This window comes from Panthera tigris, chromosome D4, assembly GCF_018350195.1.
Source record: "Panthera tigris isolate Pti1 chromosome D4, P.tigris_Pti1_mat1.1, whole genome shotgun sequence".
Taxonomy (NCBI): Eukaryota; Metazoa; Chordata; class Mammalia; order Carnivora; family Felidae; genus Panthera; species Panthera tigris.
Genome location: NC_056672.1, coordinates 86,839,201 through 86,860,939, shown reverse-complemented (window position 1 = coordinate 86,860,939; position 21,739 = coordinate 86,839,201). Strand labels below are relative to the sequence as shown.

The window sequence follows — 21,739 nt, the reverse complement described above, 5'->3', positions numbered from 1 at the left end:
ATCCCACTCTGGAAAGGGCAGCACGTGACTGGCTCGTGAGGCAATGAGCCAGGCTGCCCCGAGTCCTTCCGACCTTGGGCCTGCCACACTGCTGAAGGCAGCAGATCTGAGACTGGAGCGGTGGCCGCCCAGCCGTCAGTTCCAGCTCCATTTGCTGACTTGGAAAAACGTGTCATTCCCCTCTGGCCTCTGCAGTTTGGCAGAGGCCTGAGCCGAATGCTGACCATGAGGAGCCTGGGGCTACGGCTGCTTAACCAGGCTTCTCCTCCGTTCAGGGGGCTCAGGGGGCTGAGAACAGGAGCCGAGAGAGCAGCCTCAGTGGGGAGGAGACCACAGTCGTGCCAGGGGCATCACTGGGGCCAGACGTGCATGTGGGTGTTGGAAAAGAGGACAGTGGCAAGACCCTCTCCGGACAGCAGAACCAGGGCGCCCTTTGAAAGTCTCCGGGGTGAGGGGGACAGGGATGCAGCAGGGAGGATTGAAGGCCCTGACAATTCCTGAGAGAAAGGCCCTAAGAGCAGTGAGTCCCCAAATTCCATGCGAAGTCACCTGGCAGGTGTATTTAAATACGGGTTCCTGGTTCTTGTCTCCCAAGATTCTTGACTCAGAAAGCTGGGGTCGGACCCAGGAACGTGCGTTTTAACAAGTTCCCCGGGCGATCTGGAGGAAATGGGAGACCTTGCCTCAGCGGGCAACAGCGCCCAGTTAAACACCCCCCTGCCAGGCGGGCTAGGGGTCCAGGCCGTCTCGGTTCACCTCCGGCACTACATCTGGTCCATGTCCTCAGGTACCGACACAGATGTGTCCCCAGAAATCTAGCCTGCTGTCCACATGAGTCTCTCCAACTCCTGCAACGGCTTCACCCCACACACATCCCGTGCACGTGGCTGGACAGGCCTCGTGGGCCCCCCCCCACCCCTTCAGACCTGCCGAACGGGTCACCAAGTCCAGCTAGTGACTGCGTCTCAGTCCCACAGCTCAAAAGCTCCATGGGGTTCAGGGGTAACCCCAGACCACTGATTTGGGGGACGAGATCCTGGACAGTCAAAAGCGGGCTTACAACCTTGCAGAGGCCTAGTGTGGCTTCCTTTCCAACAACCCACCTTCTGGGGCCAACCCTGCTGTCTCCAGGCGAGGGCCCTGGCTCCTCTGTCTCACTCCAAAGCCACCAGCCTCAGGTTCCTCTCGGCCTGGACGTTGCCACGGGCTTCTCCCTCACCCCCTCCCCTCACCTCAGTAATAAACAGGATACACTCCAGGAACATGTAGTCCTTGTGGTTCTCGTTCACGGCCTTCTCGTCCACGAAGTGCCTGGGCTCCAAATACGGGTGGTCTGGGAATGGCAAAGAGCCCCGGGGTTCAGAAGCAGGCACTCCCGCCACGGAGCACCTCAGCCCAGGGCACTCCACACCCACCCCGGGGCCACAGTCCTGCCCGCGTGCCAACCCTTGACCTCGTGGGAGCAATGAAGGACCTGTGTGTGTATTCTAGTGAACGAGCTTTGGCTCTGCCTTTTTCTAGCTACGTGACCTTGAACCAGTGACTACAGCCCTCCGAGGCTCCATTTCCTCATCCGTGCAGTGGGGACATGAACGGCACCTCCCTCTCACTACCTGATCGGGGATCACTCGCCATGGTGCCCGCACAGGTTAAGTGTTAGTCAAAGGTGGCTGGTCTCGTGCTGGCAAAGACCCTTCCCAGCGTCGTTGAGAAGGTTCTGGGAGATAATCTACCCAACATGCTTAGAGCAGTGCCTGGCACAGAGCAAAATATTCACCAAGGGTCATTTATTAATACTATTCTGCAGGCAGTTAATCCTACGTCAAAGCGGAAGTTACCACCGGACCCTCACCCGCTGCAGATCCCAATGCGCCGCCCGAGCCTGGAAAGCAGTTTCAGAGTGGGGGGAACCGCTACAGCACGCCCACCGGAAGCGGCTCACTGCCCAGCACTTGGTGGCCGCTCCCTGACGGGCCCCCTGGCACACAGCTCGATAATAACAGTGGATGACGCCAGTCACCGAGTCAAAAGAGCCCCTCGTTTTCAACATAAAACCCCGCAGCTGCTGCCAGGAGCTGGGGCGCGTTTCACACCAGCCCATTACGCGCCAGGCGAGCGCCCTTGCTCCAGCCCGTGTCACTTTCCATTATCTCGGCACACTCTGCCTCCGCCTTCCCGAGCCTGCCTCACCGGCGGCTCGCGGCAGAAGGTCGACAGCAAACAGCCTCCGTCAATAGCCGGTCTAATGCCTGCTTTACAAGCTGTCACCGTCTGCCCGGAGCGGAAGTAAGGAGGGGAGGAGGGGGGGACAGAGAACGCACCCTGGGGGGCGGAGGGGTAGGCGCCCCCTCTCCAGTACCTATCAACTGTGAGCTGCCCCAGATGAAAGGCAGGAACTGAAAGTCGTCCAGGCCCCACACGCCCTGGCTGCCGGCTGGCTCCATCCTGTACGTTTTCTGGAGTTTCCGCATAACCTCGAGGTACCTGCGCAAGAGGGAGGTGAAAAAAGAGGCGGCACAAAGTAAAAAGCCGGCCTCAAGCCTTCTGCCACTGGGAGCTCATGGAGGCCAGAAATAGCCACCTGAGAGTGTAACTGGTCTCTATTTCAATTAAAATCCACACGCATAAGTTATGCATCAGCTGGTACTCTCAAAATAATGTGGCTTTATTTTCTTCTCCCACGTTCAGCCTTCTTTTGGCCCAGGGAAGGGGGTTTTAGCACCATCAACTCCTGACAACGTGACACCCTGGGCAGGAGCCTCAGGCTCTCCAACTCTGGCCTGCCTGTAGGAAAGTGGCTGGGAGACAAAGCAGATCATCTCCTGGGGCCTTTCGGCTCCCACCCTCCCTGTTCTCAGGGGCTGTGTCAGTTCTGGCATCTGGGGAGCTCTGGCATCAGCATCGCCAGAGGGGGGCCCAGAACAGGCACTGTCAGAGCGCTCCGGTGACCATACCACACCTGTGCTGCCGGGTAGGGGGTTTCGGGGGTGGGGCTGGGGGGGGGGGTCAGAGTCCCACTGCCTGGGTTCAGCTGGCTGTGTGGCCTCAGTGATCAGAAGACAGCTGATTTCTCTGGGCCTCTGTTTCGTCGTCTATAAAACAGAAACGAAGGCTGCCGGGGAGACCAAGGGAGGGAGCTGCATGGCAAAGCCACGGAAGCATTAGCAGTCGGTACGTGACATTTCCTTCCCTTGTTCTTCCTTGAAACTGAACCTGTCAGTCCTTCTGTCTTGGGTGCCCCATCCACAGCCAGGGCTTGATGAGGACGGGCCGAAAGAAGAAACAGGCGCTCAGGAGAGCCCTCCAGCACCCTGTCCTCAGAGTGACAGTGACAAGGAGGAAAGAGACCCCCACTGCCCCTCCTCTCACTCACCGATTGAACACCTTGAAGACAATAGCTATTTGGTCGTCTACCCGGAGCACCCCAATCTTGCAGAGGCAGCAGAGGAAAGCAGCAAAGGCTGCTTCATGTCCTGGGGGAGAAAAACCAGCTGAGGTCGACAGGCTTCCAGAGAAACGAGTGGGACTGTTCTTGATCTCACCAGAGTCCAAATCACTGATACCTGCCCCCTGCGGAGGGAGGTCAACATGGAGATAATGGGGCCACCTCCCTTTCTAGAAAGACCCAGGCCCTCTTGAGAGCTACCACTAATGTACTTCTATTCCTAATGGGCCGAGGCTGAGGACTTCTTAAACAGACACTTGCATTTTATTTTGTTTAACTCACTCATCAATTCTGTGCTCTCTACTGAGCACCTACTACGACGGCAGCCACTGTCCATATCAGGCACTAGGGAGACTTAAGTCCATGCCCTTGTTTGACAGTTTATGATCTATCAGGATGACAAACATTAAATAGATAATCACTTCTATAATTCTAGCTCTGAAGGAGGATGGAGTGATAATTGGAGGATATCACAGGGGAACCCTGACATAAGGGTCCGAGAAGGTTTCCCCAAGGAAGTAAAAGTGAATCTGAAAGATGAATAAGAGTTGGCAAGGCACTGGGTGTGAGGGAAGCAAGAAGAGCAATCTAACCGAGAAGAAACAGCATGTGCAAAGGTCCTGAGGCAAAAAAAAAAAAAAAAAAAAAAAGGTATGTTCGAAGAACGCTAAGGCAGCCAGTGTGGCTAAAGCAGAGAGGGCAAGGGAGGAAGTATAACAAGATGAGGCTGGCGATCGGATAGGCTTTCCCTGCCACAGTAAAAAGCTCAGACTTTATCCTAACAGCAATGGGAGCCACTGAAGGCTTCCAAGCAGGGAACGCGTGGTCACATCACAGGGTCAAAAGGCACCCCCTTCCTTTCCCGGTCATGTCAAATAGGAGTGGGCAGTACTACAGAAACCACTGACTGGATTCCGGACTGAATGCCATGGTTCATAGTGTTACCAAAAAGTATATATTTGGAGGGAGGCAGGGAGAGAATATTTCGGCGACCTCCTGTCCCATCTCTGTAGAATGAAGGTGACTTCAGGGCCTGGGAAGCTTGTGAGCGGTTTCTCTCGCCTGCAGGCTTTCCCATCTCCACCCGCCAGAGTCCCAGCAACCCTACTCAGGGGCTCTTGCACCCCTGAGAACGGAAGAAACCTCCCCACTTCTGACCTGGCCAGTCTCCCCTCGGGGTTCTTCCCTGTTGTTCTGAGTCAGAGCCCCACCCGCGGAAGTCCCCCAACACTTGATAAACCTGCTCCCCGGCAACAGGGGAGCAGAAGACAAAACCTCCCCGTGACCCAGGTCCAAGGGGGCCCTTCTGCCGGCCTGCCTCTACGGCCCTGTGCTCCTCCTGAAGAACCCGAGCTGCAGGCCAGGGGAAGGCCCAGAAGAGCAGCCGCTCTTGGACTTGCTGCTTCGGGTCAGGTCAGAAAGCTGGGCCTACCAAAGCGGAGTCCTCCTCAGTCACCCCCACCCAGACAACGCTTCCCTCCTGAGGGGCCTGCCTCTCCCGGAGAACTCAACGCAGACGCGGGGCCGGGGAGAGGGCGTGCCGCCATGCTGCCAAGGGCTACTGAGCTCCTTCATTTCGCAAGGGCCTGGGGAGGGGTTGCCTTGAGATATAGTAAGCACTCAATAAATTATTTTGCGATGGCGATGAGCTCACAGAGCTCGGCTTTACAAAGAAGACAACCGAGGCCGCACACAGACACCATGCACGTGGCAGCAGCGCCCCCTGGTGGACCACGACAGAGCCGCGGAGGGAGCCCCGGGCCTCCCTGCACCGCGACCCGGGGCGCTGCACCCAGCTGGCCCTGAAAGGTGGCCTGCTCAGAGGGCCCCGAAAAGAGCCAGGGCACGAAGGAAGCAGCCCAAGAAGAGGCCGCAGTGAAGCCAAGGAAACACGGAGTGGCGGGTACCTGTGCCATAGTCGATGCGCGTGGAGTTCCCCACGGACTCCTTTAGGTAAACGGCCACCTCGGGCACGGCAGCTGCCAGATGGGTGGGGACCACCGTGGCCACCAAGTTTTCTGCTTCCTGATAACACAAGAGACACAAAGTGGTGGCAGCAGATGAGGCAGCATCCCGGTGGGCAGGCACCCAGGGGCAGCATTTGGCCGGGGCCCGGCTGGCCACGCCAGGCCGGCCTGGCTCCCTGCTCCGACTGGCTGCAGAAAGAGGAGGAGGGAGACATTTCCTCTGATACCTCTCACGCTACAGAGAGACGACCTGGGGCGGCTTTTAGCCTGCTGAGCCTTCCTCCGGGGGACAAGGGTCTGGGACAAGATAGGAGGGAATGGAAAAGAAGCCATCCAACCCCCCCCCCCCCCAATCTGGTAAGTCACTGACGTCCCCAGGGCAGCGAGGATGTCTGCCACACGTCCACCAAAACACGCGTGTGAGAATGGTCACAGCAGCAGCATTTACAGTAGCCCAAATGTGGGAACAGCCCTCAACTGCAGCGTCCATCAGCAACAGATTGTGGGCCGGTTATGTGATGGGGCACCACACCGCCGCGGAAAAGAGCCACTGCTCCGCACAACACGGGTGCATCTCAGAGACGTGACACTGAGCAAAAGAAGTCACGTCTGTCGGCAGTTCAAAAACAGGTAAGACTGGTCTATGGGACAGAAATCAGAGGAGTTTGGCGGATATCAACTCAAGGAGGCATAAGGACCCTGCTAGAAGGCTGGAATGTTTTATCGCTTGATACAGGTGGGGGTGCAAGAGTAGAAACATGGGTTAAGGTCTGTCGAGGTTGCAGACAGCCTCTCCTCTGCTGTCCTGCCCGCCGCCCCCTGGCGGTGTAGTCAATAAACGTCTATCTCCTTTAAAACAGAAAGAAAGGAAGGAAGGAAGATCCATCAAGCTGTACAGCTATGATGTGTTAAACTTCCTTTAAGCCAGTAACTGCACACAATCTTAAAAAAAAAAAAGACCATGTGCCCTCTTAGAGTCCAGAGGCAGCCCCAAGCTGCTCTTAGGCAGGGACGGTATTTTGTTGGGTCCTTGGGACTCCCCTCTGCTCCAGGCAAAAACACTGAGCCAGACAAATCAGGACCCAAGTTTCTCTAAGTTCAGTCTACGGACACCCAAAAATCTCCTGGGGACCTGGGGAAAATCGGGCTTCCTAGTCTCTACCCTAAAGACTGTTTTTCCAAGGGCAGGGCCCAGGATCCTGCATTTTATTTTTTTGCTTGCTTTGAACAGGTATCATCGTTACATGATTCAAAAACAAACGCATTATAAAAGGGATGCACTGAGAAGTTTCTGTCCCCCTCCCCACTCTCCCCTGCCCTCAGAGAAACCACAGCTTTATTAGCCTCTTGTGCATCCTTCCAGTGAGTTTCTTTATGCAAACTGAGCAACACAAACATGTCTTTTTATTTGTCTCTTTCCTGCCAAAAAGTAGCTCACCGCGTGTCAGAGCCCAGACTCCTCTTCAACGGAACAACAAATCCCAGAGCACCTTCCCCTGAGCTCCCGAGTCAGCCTCCTCGTCTTTCTCAGAGCTGCGTAGTACTCCAGGGTGGATCTACTAGCTTATTCAACTGATGCCCTGCACACGGACAGCTGGGACATTGGAATCTATCGCTGACGCAAACGCGGACCTGATTAACAGCACTGTGCTGAGAAGTGGGCCTCCACGGCAGTGATTCCCAGAAGATGGCCGGGGCACAGGGTAAATGCGTTCGTATTTTTGGCAAATGGAAGTGCTGTTTAACAAACTCCCCGGTGATTTTGAGATGCCCGAAGTCTCCCACACCCCTAGGCCAGCCCCCAAGCATGTCCCGGGGCAGCCTCACCTCGTCGAGTTTGGCATACCAGGTCCTGTAGGCCTTGTTCCCAAATCGAGAGGGCTGGTCCACCGGAGGGGTCTCATCGATCCACCTGTCCAGCGTGTTGAGAAGGGCGACCAGCTTCTCAATGGCCTGTAGTGGACAAAATAGAGGGGGCCAAGCCACAATCGCTAGTGGCCTCCAGCTAGAGCCACAGAGCTAAGTCCCAACTGCCAGGGGACAATGACCCCTAGGCATGGCATTAAGTGGCATTCTCCTGGCTGTCCCCCTTTCTTCTTGACCACGCTGAATATGAAGGAGGGGCCGGGGGCGCACAGTGAGCTTAACAGAAAGGGACCAGCATGTGGCTGAAGGGACAGGAGTGGCTTCACCACCTGGTCTCCTAGAGCCAGCCTATCAAGAAGAAGTTGCTGGATAAGCAAGAACCCCAGTCCCGATCTGCTTCAGTACCTTGTACTGGGGTCTCCTGTTGGGTACACGACACCAACTCGTCACAGAAAACAGGCACGTCAAAGCAAGAGGACAAATCCCACTACCCGGGAATAAATGCTATTCACATGTTAACGTAGTCTCCAATTTTGTCTTTTTATAGTGTTTTCTACTGTTTCTCGTGGCTTTAAAGGCCGACAGACCTGGATTCAAATCCGCCTGGAAACGCCATCAGGGGCTGCGAGACACCGAGAAAGTGGCTTGAATTCTCAGAGCCTGTGTTTGGGTTTTTTGTTTGTTTGTTTGTTTGTTTGTTTAAGTGAAACGCTGCTGCCGTGCAATATGGGATTAGTCTCCGGTGCAGAACACAGCAATCTGACAACTCTGTAGACATCAAAGCTGTTTCTTGACCTCGGAAACGGGTGTGATGATAAACACCTCCTAAGGTTGGGACGGGACCACACCGCAATCCAGAGGCTGCCAGTGCAGTGCCGGGCGGGGGCCGTGGCATACGTTTATACACACACGGGCTCCAAAACACAGGTCACACACACACACACACACACACACACATCTGCCAGTCTTCATAAAAAAGAAAAATAAAACACAGGTCACGGGACACGCACTGCCTTGTAGCCTTGTCAAGTGCCTCATGAGCCTCGTTCCACCTCAACACGTAAACTCAATCTTACAATAGCCTTTAATACGCGAATAGCATTTCACTGCGCCAACGTGCCATAATTTTTTACCAAATCCCTCACTGCTAAATGCTTGGGTTATTTCCAAATATACGCTCACTCCCATCAACAATCTGCTAACTCCCACTCCGTGGACCTGCCGGGTCATAGGTACAAACCCCTGTGAGGCTTTGTAGGGCCGAGTCTGTGCGATGCTTTGTGGGGCTGCGGTGTCTGGGAGCCCATCGCCCTACACCTTTCCCACAGCAGGCAGGAACCGAGGCGTGGAATCGGTGCCGCAGGCCAGGGCAGCGTTAGCACACACAATGTTACTCAATGAGGAAACCAGGTGAGGCTATCCGAGACAGAGGTCTGGGAGGGCTAGCGAGAAAAGGGCTCCTTCTTGCCTGTGGCTTGCAAAATCAAGAAATGAGTAAGTAAATAGGCCACGACAAAAGGCTAGCAGAGGGCACAAGGGCAGAGCGTGTGCGGAGGTAGACAGCCCTGGGAAAGCGGACCTTGCCAAGAAGCAGGTCTTGCCTGCGTCCACTGGGCACACACAGGAACCCCCGATACTACGAGCTACCAGGGTGGGACCCACATGAGAAGCTGTGAGGAGGAAGGCGAGGCACGGTCAGGTCCACTGCTGCGTTGCAAGGCCCTGCAGAGGAACAGTCTGAGAGCTGGGTGGGGAGGGGGGGGAGTGGATTTGAGCCAACAGAATACATGTCAGCCAGCGCCCCCACCCCGCACCCTCCCCGCCCACAGTTCCAGGGGCACAAAAGACACTGCGGTCCACGGCAATGGCGTCCCCTGGCGTTGTGCAACATGACCTTGGCCTGACTGCTGCCGTCCCTCACCTCCCTTTCTCTATGCTTGGCGGTGCAGGAGAGTAAAAGTTACCTGCAAGAGGAGAAGTTCCCTGTAGACCTGGCCGAGGCAGAGGGCCAGGGTGACTAAAGCTGCCCAGCTGAAATGTGACAGAAAGCACTGCCAAAGCCAGCTTTGCGAAGAACCAGGTCACCAGGAACCCATAAGGCCAGAGCAAGCCTGACCCCACGCAGCAACTGGGACTTAGGAGTGACGGCTCAGTAATCCTGGCCCCAGGGAAGCACCAGCCTGGCCAACTCCCTGGTGATCTCCATGGTGGGCAAGGCACTGAAGGGGATAAAGAAGGTGCTGGGAGGCTGCGGAAGCCAGGCCCCAGCTGCTGGCTTGGCTGGGGCGATGAATAATTAAAAGGCTCCTAGCTCTTCCCGGAGAGGGCTTTCAGAACACAGGGGCTGCCTCTATTGTCTGACTGAGGCAGAGGGGCTGAAGGGGGGGGGGGGTGCTGTGGGCCGGAGCCCCCAGGAAGGACAAACAACCATTTGAGCTACCCTCCGTTTCCTTAAACCAATGCCTCCTCTTGGATTTCACGGACCAGTACAATTTTCTCCCAAACGTTACCTGCCAGGGTTTTTTTTTCCTCCTTCTTCTTCTTTGCCTCCAACTTAAAAATCCAACCAAACAGCAGCAAAACCAAGCCTCTTATCTACTCACATTTTACAAAAATCAAACACCTGAACCCCCAAAGATTAGGACAGATAGAATCTCAAACTTAACAAAAGCCTTCTAAATGCTGGTCTAGACAGCCTCACTACACCGCCCTTGCTTGTTCCCTCTGCTGCTGCTGGTCTGGAGGCCCCGACACCCAAGGCCGTGCTGCCCTCTCCCCAGCCGCCATCCCGGCAGCGGCAGCAGGAAGCAGGAATGGGAGGAAGGAGGAGCCCCGAGCAGCCCGTGGCCCTCGGCCCCCCGTCTGTGGGCTGAGACCACATGCCGTCTGTGGGCTGAGACCACATGCCGTGAGCCGCTCCTTCCAATGCCCTAACAGCTGAGGACAGGAGCCGGGAGGCCCCTGGAGGCCAAACTAGTCACCTCTGCCCAGCACATGAGAGGCAGCCCGCGACCCCGGCACTGAGATGAACCCCACCCAGCTCAGGAAGAGCCTCCAAATGAAGCAATAACATCACTCCTAGAACTCAGACCCGAGAAACAGCTAGTGATAAGACCTCACGATGACAATGTCACCCGCTGCGTGCAATACGCACCGAGCACTATACCAACAACCCTACGAGGAAGAGCTCAGCGAATCTCCCCCAAGGGCCATGAGTAGGTCTGCTGGCTCCTCCGCCTACAGATGAAGAGCGAGAGCGTGAGAGGGACAAAGCCACTCAGCTCGGAAGGGAGAGGTTATCAAAACCCAGTCGGCCTGCCTCCAGAACCCGAGCACTTAAGCATGCTGCGATCCCGCCAAAAGAACAGCTCCCGAGCCAGGACAACACCTGGCTGGCGTGGAGTCTACCATCAAAGTGTCAGGGGCAATTATGGGACCCGAGGGGGATTTGGCAGCTCAGGATCTGCCAGGGTAATTAGAACATCCCCCTGTAATTAGACTTCCTCCGCCATACTTCCCGCCCACTGAGCCCAGCCCAGCTTCCCTCACCACAGGCTCAAGGATGAGCCCACTCTCTCCCAACCCTCGAAATCACTAGTGGGCCAGCTCCCAGGAGAAGGCTGTCTATTCCCAGCACAGGCTAACGAGGTCTCCAGTCACAGAACGAGACCTCAGCCACCCAGCAGCCATTTACGGCCCAGGAAGGGGCAGCTCTCACGGGGCAGGGTGTGAGGGCCAGCGGGGCAATGCCAGCCTCGGGACAGGTGGAGAGACCCGGTCGTGACAGAGCCAGGCCTGGCCCAACAGGGTGGGATACTGAGAGGCCACTTGCACCCTGGTGCCTGAGATAAGAGTCTCAAGGTGACTATGGGCCAACTGGGATAGGAACTGAAGAGGCCACTGGAGGCCTGGGGACCGGCCGTGGGAGACGGCATCCGGCAAGAGCTAACAGCCTGCAGGCCCCACACCTCCCCGCAGCTCTCGGCCTCTCTTCACGAACACCCTGTCTCCGAAACAGCAGCCAGAGAGCACCCACCCTGCCGTGTGCACCCTCAACTCAACATCCCCACTTCCGGAAGGGCTCCTCAGGGAAGAGCGCCCACAGATCTATACGCAGAGATGTTCAGAGCAGAGACATTCAGAGCAGAGACATTTAGGGACACAACCGAGAAGTCCACATAGGGGCTGTTTAAGCAAATGAGGGCCGGCTCGATGAGGCAGCCGTTTCCACGGTGGCAGAGGGACAGGGGGAGCTCAGAGGGCAGGTCTGGGTGACATTCCCCAAACTGTGCCCAGGGCTGCCCCGGGAAGTTGGGTAGGAGACGGAACATAGGCGGAGGTCAGCTCGCTGTTAATACGCTTCTGTTAGTGACCCTTTCGCTAACAGAAGCGAGCACGCTTCCTTCATTCGCGATCTTTTTTTAATTTAAAAAGTTACGTAAAAACACCAGTTAGCAAAAATGCAGGCTATCAAGCGGCATGTTTAGCTTGATCCCATTTTTATAAACATACGTCAATTCACAGATTGAACAAAACAGAGCAGAAAAGATCGGCCATACAGACACCAAAACGCCAACCCGCACGTGTGCTTGGACGATCTCATTTTCTGCCCTGGCCCGCCGTGGGCAGCGAGCACACGACTCTATGGGCTGTTTCGGGAGAGGCTCCCTGCTTGTGCCTACCTCGGAGACTTTGTACTCGAAGGTCAGCTTCTTCCCCTTCACACCTTCGTTGAGGGTCAGGACGAACCCGATGTAGTCAGCGTACGCCTACCAAACAAAGCGGGGAGTGGGGACGGGGAGAGGGGTGTCAGACCCACGGCCCCCTACGACCCGGGCCAGCCCCAGCCCCACCCGGCTACCGAAGCACCCCGAGCTGGCCCCGGCCCCCAGCCGGCCGGCAGCAGAGGTTGAAGGCTAATGCCAAACTCGCCACCACTACCCTCCATCCTGCACGGCTGGCAAGCCAGTGACCGCAGTGACGCCTGGACCCCGGGCCAGACTTTACTGTGCGCTCACCACTACTGGCAGCAGTTCCTTCACACAACTCCACAGGGCGGACCCGCTCACTCTCCCCATTTCATAGATGAGGAAACCAAGGCTTCAGGAGAGGAGACCCGCCCAAGGTCTCCTAAGACCGAGATCTCATTAGACGTGGAGCCGGGACCCAGCAAGGCCTACTCCAAGGCTGTGTGGCCAAGTGCTCAACGATTATACCCTATCACCAGGAGCGCAGGAATACCGGCAAGACCTGGTGGTCTTCCAGAAGTTTCCCCCACCAGACAGATCAGGCTGTCAGCCTGCGGTGCAGACCCCCTGCTCCCAGGAGAAGAAACTGTCTTCTGCCCACGGCCAGGTCTCCCGGCACACCCATCCCAGCTTCCAACTGGGCGCTCTCTTCCCGTTGCTGCCAGCACAGGGGTTAAGAAAGCACCGAGGGGCGCCTGGGTGGCTCAGTCGGCTGAGCGGCTGACTTCGGCTCGGGTCACGATCTCACGGTTCATGGGTTCGAGCCCCGCGTCGAGCTCTGTGCTGACGGCTCGGAGCCTGGAGCCTGCCTCGGATTCTGCGTCTCCCTCTCTCTCGGCCCCTCCCCCGCTTGCGCTCGGTCTCTCTCAAAAATAAACATAGAAAAGAAAAGAAAAGAAAAGAAAAGAAAAGAAAAGAGAAAAGAAAAGAAAAGAAACGAAAAGAAAAGAAACGAAAAGAAAAGAAAAGAAACGAAAAGAAAAGAAAAGAAACGAAAAGAAAAGAAAGCACTGAGGTTCAGGCCCCTGAAGAGGGAATTCTGAGAGCAGGTGACTTCGGTTTGGTCCTGTTTCCTCTTCTTCTCTTTTGCCTCCCATCTCCTTCCTTCCTCCTTCTCCAAGCCTTAAGGATGCCAGCAGCAGCCACAGCAAGCCCCGAGAACTGACCACTCAGTGTCTAGAAGGGAGCATTCCTGCACCAGGCCTTTCCTACAGCCCGTGGAACAGCAACAAGTGGAAACGAGGGGTCGCAGAGCAGGTCTGAGCCCTCGTCACGCCGGCAGCTAGCGTTCACGGTCATTCCTACAAACTACACCGGGACAGAGACAGGAAGCAGCAAGGGGCAGTGTGGCCCTCCGTGGCCCCTGCTCCCGCATGGGTCTGGGTCTCTTGACCAAAGCTCCGCTCATTCTTATAAACATGACATGCAAGGTCTCCACCAACCCCACCACCCTCATCACTGTAACAGTTGTTAAACGCTGCCTGCCGCTCAGCGAGGCTCACGGATGCCTAGCGCTGAGCCAGGTACTTTTTGGCCTTTGTGTCATTATGGCCTCCAAACAAGCCTATTTTATGGTAGAGGAAACAGGCTTGGCCAGGTTATGCAAGTTGCCTAAGTACAAGAAAAGGAATGGCGGCCCTGGGCTTCAACCTCTGACCTTCCTGGCCCCAAGCTCATGTTCTTGGCTGCTGCGCTCTGCGGCCTAGTGAAACTGTGTGGGCCACGGCACAGAGCCATTCATCCACCCACAAGATGCCCGTACACTTGACCGACAAGCGAAAGGCTTCTATCCAGTATCGTTCAACATACACTCCAGAAGAAAAAGTAACCAACACTTCTCGAAAAATGTTGGTGCCTACAACGGGGTCAACGACTTTACCTACAAAGGACCAAAGACTAACGATCTTAGGCTCTGCGGGCCCCAAAGTCTGGCTCACAAATTCTCGATTCTGCCCAACTCTGCCACTGTACTGGGAAAGCAGTCATGGAAAATACTTAAACAAATGAGACTCACTGTATTTCAAACTTTATTTACAAAACCAGGCCAAGGTCCAGATTAGATGAGCAGGCAGTAATTTGCTGATCTGTGGCCTAAAGCATTGTGGCTCCCAACCCCTGGGTCTCTGGAGGCAGAGGACCCGAGTGTGAATCCTGAACCTCATCCCAACCACTTACCAACTCTGCCACCTTCCTACATTTCTTTATCTCCTGGCCTCAGTTTTCTCACCTTCAAAATGGGAGATGACCACTGAGCCCACTTCCCAGAGTTCTTGTGAAGATTAAATGAGCTAAAAAAAAAAATAATAATAATACTTGGCCCACCATGAATACCCAATCCTCCTTGGAAAAAACATCCAGGGGGAAGGCAAGGAACTAAAGTCACATTTGGGGGTAGACTCGTGGTTTTCAACCCAGGCGATGGGCCTCCCAGGCAACTTCTGACAATGTCTGCAGACATTCTGGGTTGTAATAACCAGGGGCAAGGGTGCTCCTGGCATCTAGCAGGCGGAGAGGCCAAGAAAGTTACTAAACACGCTGCAAGGCACAGGACAGCCTGCTACAACAAAGAATTATCCGCCCCAAGATGTCAATAGTGCAGAGGTTTAGAAATCCCGAGGTAGAACAATCGAGATGACAAAAGGACTCAAACTGTGCCCTTTGAGCAGACGAAGGGACTAAGGTGTTGATCCTGGCAAAGACTTGGTGGGGGAACACAATACAGAAAAGACATGTTAAATGTTAACCATCTCCAAATATTTAGAAGGCAAGCTTGTGAAAGAGAAGCCAGAAGGCTTGCACAGCTCCAAGAAGGACCAAGCACGGCAACGCTGGGTGGGGGTGCAGGCTCAGCATAAGCCCAGCAGACTCCCCACGGGGAATCTGTCCTTCTGTAGAAGTGACCCTCCCCACCCCCGCTGCGCAGACCAGGTGTAGGCACCTGGCTGGAGCTGGGACCAAGGCTTTCCCCGTGGATCTGAAACTGACTTTCTTTTCTTAATCCCAATCTTTCCACAGCCTGTGCCAGAAGCCTGGGAGGCAGAAGCTGTTATTTTCTGCCCACCATTGGACTGAGCAGCACAGAGGGCTGGTCTGTACTCCTCCTTGTTCTAGGTCCCAGCTCCTTGGTATTTTTAGGCTCAGCCGCCTCCCGGGCCTAAGCTTCCACACGGTAACCTCAGCTCTCTTTGGTACGCTGGCTCCCTGACTGGCTGTAACCTACAACCAAGAATCAAAGTGACCCGTGTCATCACCTAGGACACTCATGTTCGGCGAAGACAACACTCAAGGGATGATGGTTTATGAGAACCAGGGGCAGAACTCTCCAGCGTTACCCTGGCCCCAGACCCCAGAGACCTTCCCACTAAAGCGTTCTCTGAGTGCTCCCCCTGAGAGAGAGGGACAGCCGGCTCCCCTGTCATCTCTCTCCCTAGCTTCTAACAGCTCCGGTTCCAAGAGCAAGAAAGGTCAGGAGCTCACCGTCTTTGAAAAAGCCCAAGTTTGTCATCCCAGCTCTGACCCTACAGGGCAGATGTCACTGGTACCTGAGAACGCTTCCACTTGCCCATGTCTGGCACCGTGTGGATCTCCTTTTTTGGAATGATGAAGTTCTGAGTGGCTGGAGGGGTATCCTCCGAAGAATCTTGACAGAGAAAGTGAAAAAGCAAACAGATAAATAGAATCTTAGCCCCAACCCAACTTTCTCCCTCTCCCTCTCTCCCTCCCTTTCTGTCTCCCTCTCCCTCTCCCCTCCCCCCCCCAACACACACTTTTAAACCAAGGCTCCAATATCCAGTCCCTTCAGTAAACCAGACATACACTCCCAGGACAGAGTAATGGCTTGTTAAGCCTTTCCTTACTCGGCAAGGAGCCCCCACAGTACCGGCCGTCCCCTCTACAAGTGGTAAGTTCAGTGGCTCCACCATGCCCGCACCCCTCACCTCCAGCTCCCTAACCAGAGAATGGTTAGAAAAATAAAACCGAGTCGACCTTTTAGACATAAACAGGCAATTCAAAGACGAGAAGAAGATACAAATGGCTGATAGACATTTGAAAAAACGCTGCCAACCTCTGAATAAGCAAAGAAACGTAAATTGGATGAGATGGCTTTTCCAAATCAGGTTGGCATATTGAAAACATCCAGCAGCGACGGTGAAGGGGAAACAGGAACTTTCCTGCGCTGCTGGTGGGAGTCTTGGTAGAATCTGCTGAGGAAGCAACTCAGCACGGGCTTCTGAAGTAGAAACCACATAGGGGCGCCTGAGCGGCCCCAACTTTGGCTCAGGTCATGATCTCAGGGTTTGCAGGTTCGAGCCCCAAGTCGGGCTCTGTGCTAACAGCTTGGAGCCCGGATCCTGCTTCGGTTTCTGTGTCTCCCTCCCTCTCTACCCCTCTCCCACTCATGCTCTTTCTCTCAGAATAAACATTAAAAAAAAAAAAAAAAACTTAAATAAATTAAAAAAAAACACATATACCCATTGAATCAACAGTTCTTTTTTCTTTTTTAATTTTTTTTTTTAAAGTTCATTTATTTGCTTTGAGAGAGAGAGAGAGGGGTGGGGGAGGGGCAGAGAGAGAGAGAGAGAGAGAGAGAGAGAGAATTCCAAGCAGGCTCTGCACTGCCAGTGAGAACCTGATGCGGGGCTCAAACTCACAAACCATGAGCTCATGACCTGAATAGAAATCAAGACTGACTGAGCCACCCAGGCGCCCCTGAGCCAACAGTTTTACTTGTAGGCATCGACCCTTCAAGTGCTCACAGAAATGCACAAGGAGGTATATAAAGGTGTTTACTGCATGGAGGGGCGCCTGGGTGGCTCAGTCGGTTGAGCGTCCGACTTCGGCTCAGGTCATGATCTCACAGTTTGTGGGTTCGGGCCCCGCGTCGGGCTCCGTGCTGACAGCTCGGAGCCTGGAGCCTGCTTTGGATTCTTTGTCTCTCCCTCTCAGTTCCCCTCCCCTGCTCATGCTCTGTCTCTCCACAATAAATAAACATTAAAAAAAGATTAAAAAAAAAACTAGCACACAGTACTTTGGAATCAGACAGAAAAAAAAAACAAAAACCTATTTTAAACAGTTTCTATACTGGCAGGAGTTGAGGAAAGGAAAACACAGGGCAGTTCCATGCACTGACCTAGAGGCAAACTTAGCACCAAAGCTGACTGCTTGGATGACTGGCCTCTCTAGCCACAAGTCTCTTCCCCACACTGCAGGATCCCCTTCACTTTGTGATGCTGTGAAAAATAAGCCCTAAATCCCTATAATTCCAAAATCCAAAAAGCTCCAAATACCCAAAGTTTTAAAAAAGTTCGGCACAAATTCATCTGGTACAAAACTTAAGCCTAAACCAACATGAGGACACTGGCAGGCTTTGCAGAGATCTCTCTTAGGGAATTTACAGTTTGCTGCGAAAGTATTTTTGTTTGATTATGGGGCATTGCTTTCTGAAATCAGAGAAACTCTGAATTCCAAAATACACCTGGAGCCAAGGGACCTGGATAGAGGGGCCGTGCCTGAATCTGTACTGTTGAAGATCTGTGGTATTAGTTAATGCCTTCTTTTGAAAACACAAACTCTCTTGGGGCACTTGGGTGGCTCAGTCGGTTGAGCATCCGACTTTGGCTCAGGTCATGATTTCATGAGTTCCAAACACCCCGCATCGAGCTCTGTGCTGACAGCTCAGAGCCTGGAACCTGCCTCAGATTCTGTGTCTCCCTCTCTCTGCCCCTCCCCCACTTGTGCTGGCTGTCTGTCTGTCTGTCTCTCTCTCCCTCTCAAAAATAAATTAACATTAAAAAAATTGTTTTAAATAAATAAAATAAAAAACACAAACTCTCCAGAAAGACTCATTCACAACATATGACAAATGTATCCTAAAACCAAGTTGACACTGGCTGTGTGTATAAAGGGGACAGGGCTCTAAGAAGGTTCTGGAACATGTGATATTTGGGAGAATGGAGCATGCCTGGAGAGGCCCTGAGGAAAGGGAAAGCACTAGGATACCTGGAGACCTAAGGAGGAGGATAGAGAATCTGAGATGAGAACAAGACCAACCTCTACCTAATTCAAACTTCAAATCAGAACCCAAAAAACAGATCAGATACTCTCTTCCTCCTCCCACCTGGTCTGCAAGCCCAACTGAGACCTCTACTATTGGTAAATTACTACTTTAAGATGCTAAATGATAAGCTTTATAGGTCAAGCTGGTAACCTAACCTCGTTGTTTTTATGAGAAAATGTGTTCCACACTCCAAATAATCAACTTGCAAATGATCTTGAGGAACAGAGAGCCCTTTTGTAAGTTTGAGAGAGAACTGCTCCTTTCAAGGGGACAGCCCTTCTGAAGTGATTTCACAGGTGGGAAACTCTCCAGGCAAGGCCAGGCAGGTACCAGGCGAATGGCTACCATGCAGGAAGCATTGCAACAAGGACTAAAGACATATACACACGTGTTGTTCCCGGAACACACGATCCCAAATCAAAGAAACAAGCCTTCAAACTGAGAATCATGTTAACAGTCTCTCCAGCTTCAGATCTAATCTCTGACAAAGGTGCCATGGGACATGTGGATACCCTACGAGCTCACTGTATAAGGTGGAACTATCTAGAGTTTTAGAGATGTTCCCAAAACCCCCCAAAAGAGGATAATGTATTATCATCTATCATTAGAGAACCAGCCTACGTGTTCAACCTGTACCATCTTTTATTTATTTATTTATTTACTTACTTATTTACTTATTTATTTTAATGTTTATTCATTTTTTAAATTTTTTTATTGTTTATTATTTTTGAGACAGAGAGCAAGCAGGGAAGGGGCAGAGAGAGAGGGAGACACAGAATCGGGAGCAGGCTCCAGGCTCTGAGCAGTCAGGACAGAGCCCGACACGGGGCTTGAGCTCACAGACCAGGAGATCATGACCTGAGCCAAAGGTGGCCACCCAACCGACTGAGCCACCCAGGCGCCCCTGTTTATTCATTTTTGAGAGAGAGAGAGAGATACCATGCCCTCGCACGGGGAAGGGGCAGAGAGAGAAGAAGAAAGAGGATCTGAAGCAGGCTCTGGGCTCCATGCTGTCGGGGCAAAGCCAGATGTTGGCTCGAACCCACAAACCACAAGACTGTGACCTGAGCCGAAGTCTGATGCTCAACCAACTGAGCCACCCAGGCGCTCCTGTACCACCTTTTAAAAGGCCAACAGTTGGGGGGTGCCTGGGTGGCTCAGTCGGTTGAGCGTCTGACTTCAGCTCAGGTCACGATCTCACGTTCCGTGAGTTCGAGCCCCGCGTTGGGCTCTGGGCTGATGGCTCAGAGCCTGGAGCCTGCTTCCAGTTCTGTGTCTCCCTCTCTCTCTGCCCCTCCCCCATTCATGCTCTGTCTCTCTCTGTCTCAAAATAAATAAACGTTTAAAAAAAATTTTTTTTTTAAATAAATAAATAAATAAATAAAAGGCCAACAGTTGGGGCACCTGGGTGGCTCAGTCGGTTAAGCGGCCGACTTCGGCTCAGGTCATGATCTCACGGTCCGTGAGTTCGAGCCCCGCGTCAGGCTCTGTGCTGACAGCTCAGAGCCTGGAGCCTGTTTCGGATTCTGTGTCTCCCTCTCTCTGACCTTCCCCTGTTCATGCTCTGTCTCTCCCTGTCTCAAAAATAAATAAAAAACGTTAAAAAAAAAAAAAGGTTAAAAGGCCAACAGCAATCAACATTTCCGGACTACCCACCACGTGCCATGTTTTGCCCACATCATCAATGGAACACACACTACAACTCGGTGCAGAAGATATAACAGCCCCAGTTTCTCAAAAAAAAAAAAGAGAATGTGATTTGCCAGGCAGAGCCAGCTCTGTACAACTCTTAAAAACCCAAGGTTTTCACCACTACACTGTCTAAGTCAAGTAGTTCTTTCCACTTGCTCCAAAATGTCCTGTTTCAAACTTCAAAGAGAACCACCTCCAGGGACCTGGCTCTTTCCAGCCATATAGATACCTTCCCTTTATCTCCTTCAGTGCCTGGGCCGTCTCTCCAGCCACCCAACTTTGGAGATGCACTCATCTCCCTAGAATTCCGGTTGGCTTATAGCTCTCACAGTCATTACCAGAACTTCTAAAGGCACGGGCACGGAAGTTTTCTACTGAACGAAGTAAATGGTTTCAAATGCCCTAACAGAGCACAGCCAGCTCTTTGTTAATCTGTTGGGGGCAGAGGGGAGGATGAGTTTCTCCTTCCTGAGTGAGACCTTCCCAGAGAGCCCCACGTGCAAGACAGAAGGAATATCCACTGCTTTAAACACATTAGCTGTTGGCCAACCTATTCGCCCTGTCAGAATTTTTACTTCTCTATGGTCAGTCTTTCTTGGCTCGAGAGAGGGCGGCAGGTAACCGCCAACAGACTTCCCCTTCTCCAGGAAAACAGGTCTCTAGAAGATCCCTTCCTTCCCTACCACTGGCATCCGTTATTTGAGATGAACTAAAGCGAGGCCACGGCGCAAGTAAAAGATACAGATGGCGAGGCCAGGCTCATCTTGCACAACCAGCTTTTTTTAATCAGTGGTTTACACAACCAAGGGCAGGTCTCTCAATAAATTGTCAGCCAATGGAAGAAAAGTCCACAGCCCGATTTCCAAGAGGGACAGAGGGGTAGGAGGATGAGGGGCGGGAAGGGTGCGGAGGAGTCTGGGAAGCCGGGGCGGGCGGGCGCAGGCCCACTGAGCACCACCCGTCGCCCGCTGGGCAGGGGCTAATAAAGAAGGCAGCCACCAGAATCACTTTCGCCCCCATCCCAGGCAGTTCCCCATCAGCTCAAGGGCTGACTTCACGCGCAGCCCAGATACGGAAAAGGCCTCCCCTTCTGGCCGCGGCGCTGCCCTCCCGGCCCTCTGGCAGCCGGGGCCCCCCAAGTCCCGGTGTCGCGCCCCACCCACCACCCCTTCGCAGTCCCGGGTTCTTGGCCACCCCGCAGGTCCCAACATTTCCCTCTTGGGGCGCCTCCACCGGCTCCTCCTCGGGGCCCAGCCGCTTCTGCCGCTCGAGTTCCCCCACCTCCCGACCCCTTCTCCCGCCGAGCCCCCCACACCACACCCTTTCCCCGCCCCCGCGCCGGGCGCCGCCCCCGCACCCCCACACCCAGGCCGGGCCCGGCCGGTCCTACCTGGCGGCGGTTGCCGCTCGCCCTCAGCCATCTTCCTCCCGCCAGGAGCCGGCCCGGATACCCGCAGTCCCCTCTCCCCTTTCACGCCTGCACTCCCTTCCTTTCCCCGGCTCCACCAGGCGCTCAGAGCTTTCTGAAGAGAACTGAGCACCGGCCGGCTATAACCGAAAACCGAGAATTAAAGTCACCCCGGTGAAGACGACCGCCATGCTGGTGCGGGGCACTCAGGGAGCATGCCCAGCAACGGCCGGCTCGCGGCTACGGCGCTCACGGGGAGGCGGCGGCCATGTTGGTGCGGGGCAACTGGGAGCATGCGCGGCAGCGGCCCGCTCGCCTCCCTACCAGCCCACTGTCCGCCCGGTGATGGGAGCGCGGCAGCCATGCTTGTGCGGGGCGCTCCCCACCTGTCATCTTTGACCCTATCCCGAAGCATATTGGCGGACAGTCCCTTGTTGACATGGTTGTGTTTTCCTTTCGTTCTAAGAGTAGCGCTCAAGGACACCAAGCCGACTGAGAGTGCTGCACACTACTGCGTCCAACAGCTGAGACAACTTTTGGAGGTGGGAGACGGAG

At 54.0% G+C, this 21,739-nt stretch overlaps 1 protein-coding gene across 2 annotated transcripts in view; it reads right to left on the bottom strand.

The window, feature by feature from the left end:
* Positions 1–21,730, bottom strand: part of PTPA (protein phosphatase 2 phosphatase activator) — a 31,069-nt gene extending 9,339 nt beyond the window's left edge. Inside the window, exons 1-8 of one of the 2 annotated variants that reach the window (XM_042963458.1) lie at positions 21,571–21,730; positions 15,569–15,666; positions 11,961–12,047; positions 7,240–7,365; positions 5,353–5,470; positions 3,374–3,473; positions 2,360–2,484; positions 1,233–1,333 (exon numbers count right to left, since the gene is read on the bottom strand). In XM_042963458.1, coding sequence (XP_042819392.1) covers positions 1,233–1,333; positions 2,360–2,484; positions 3,374–3,473; positions 5,353–5,470; positions 7,240–7,365; positions 11,961–12,047; positions 15,569–15,666; positions 21,571–21,625 — 810 coding nt within the window. In that variant the 5' untranslated portion in view covers positions 21,626–21,730. Of the gene's footprint in view, positions 1–1,232; positions 1,334–2,359; positions 2,485–3,373; positions 3,474–5,352; positions 5,471–7,239; positions 7,366–11,960; positions 12,048–15,568; positions 15,667–21,166; positions 21,460–21,570 lie in introns of those variants that run through there. The other variant, XM_042963459.1, reaches the window with a different exon arrangement.
* Between the last annotated feature and the right edge of the window lie 9 nt (positions 21,731–21,739).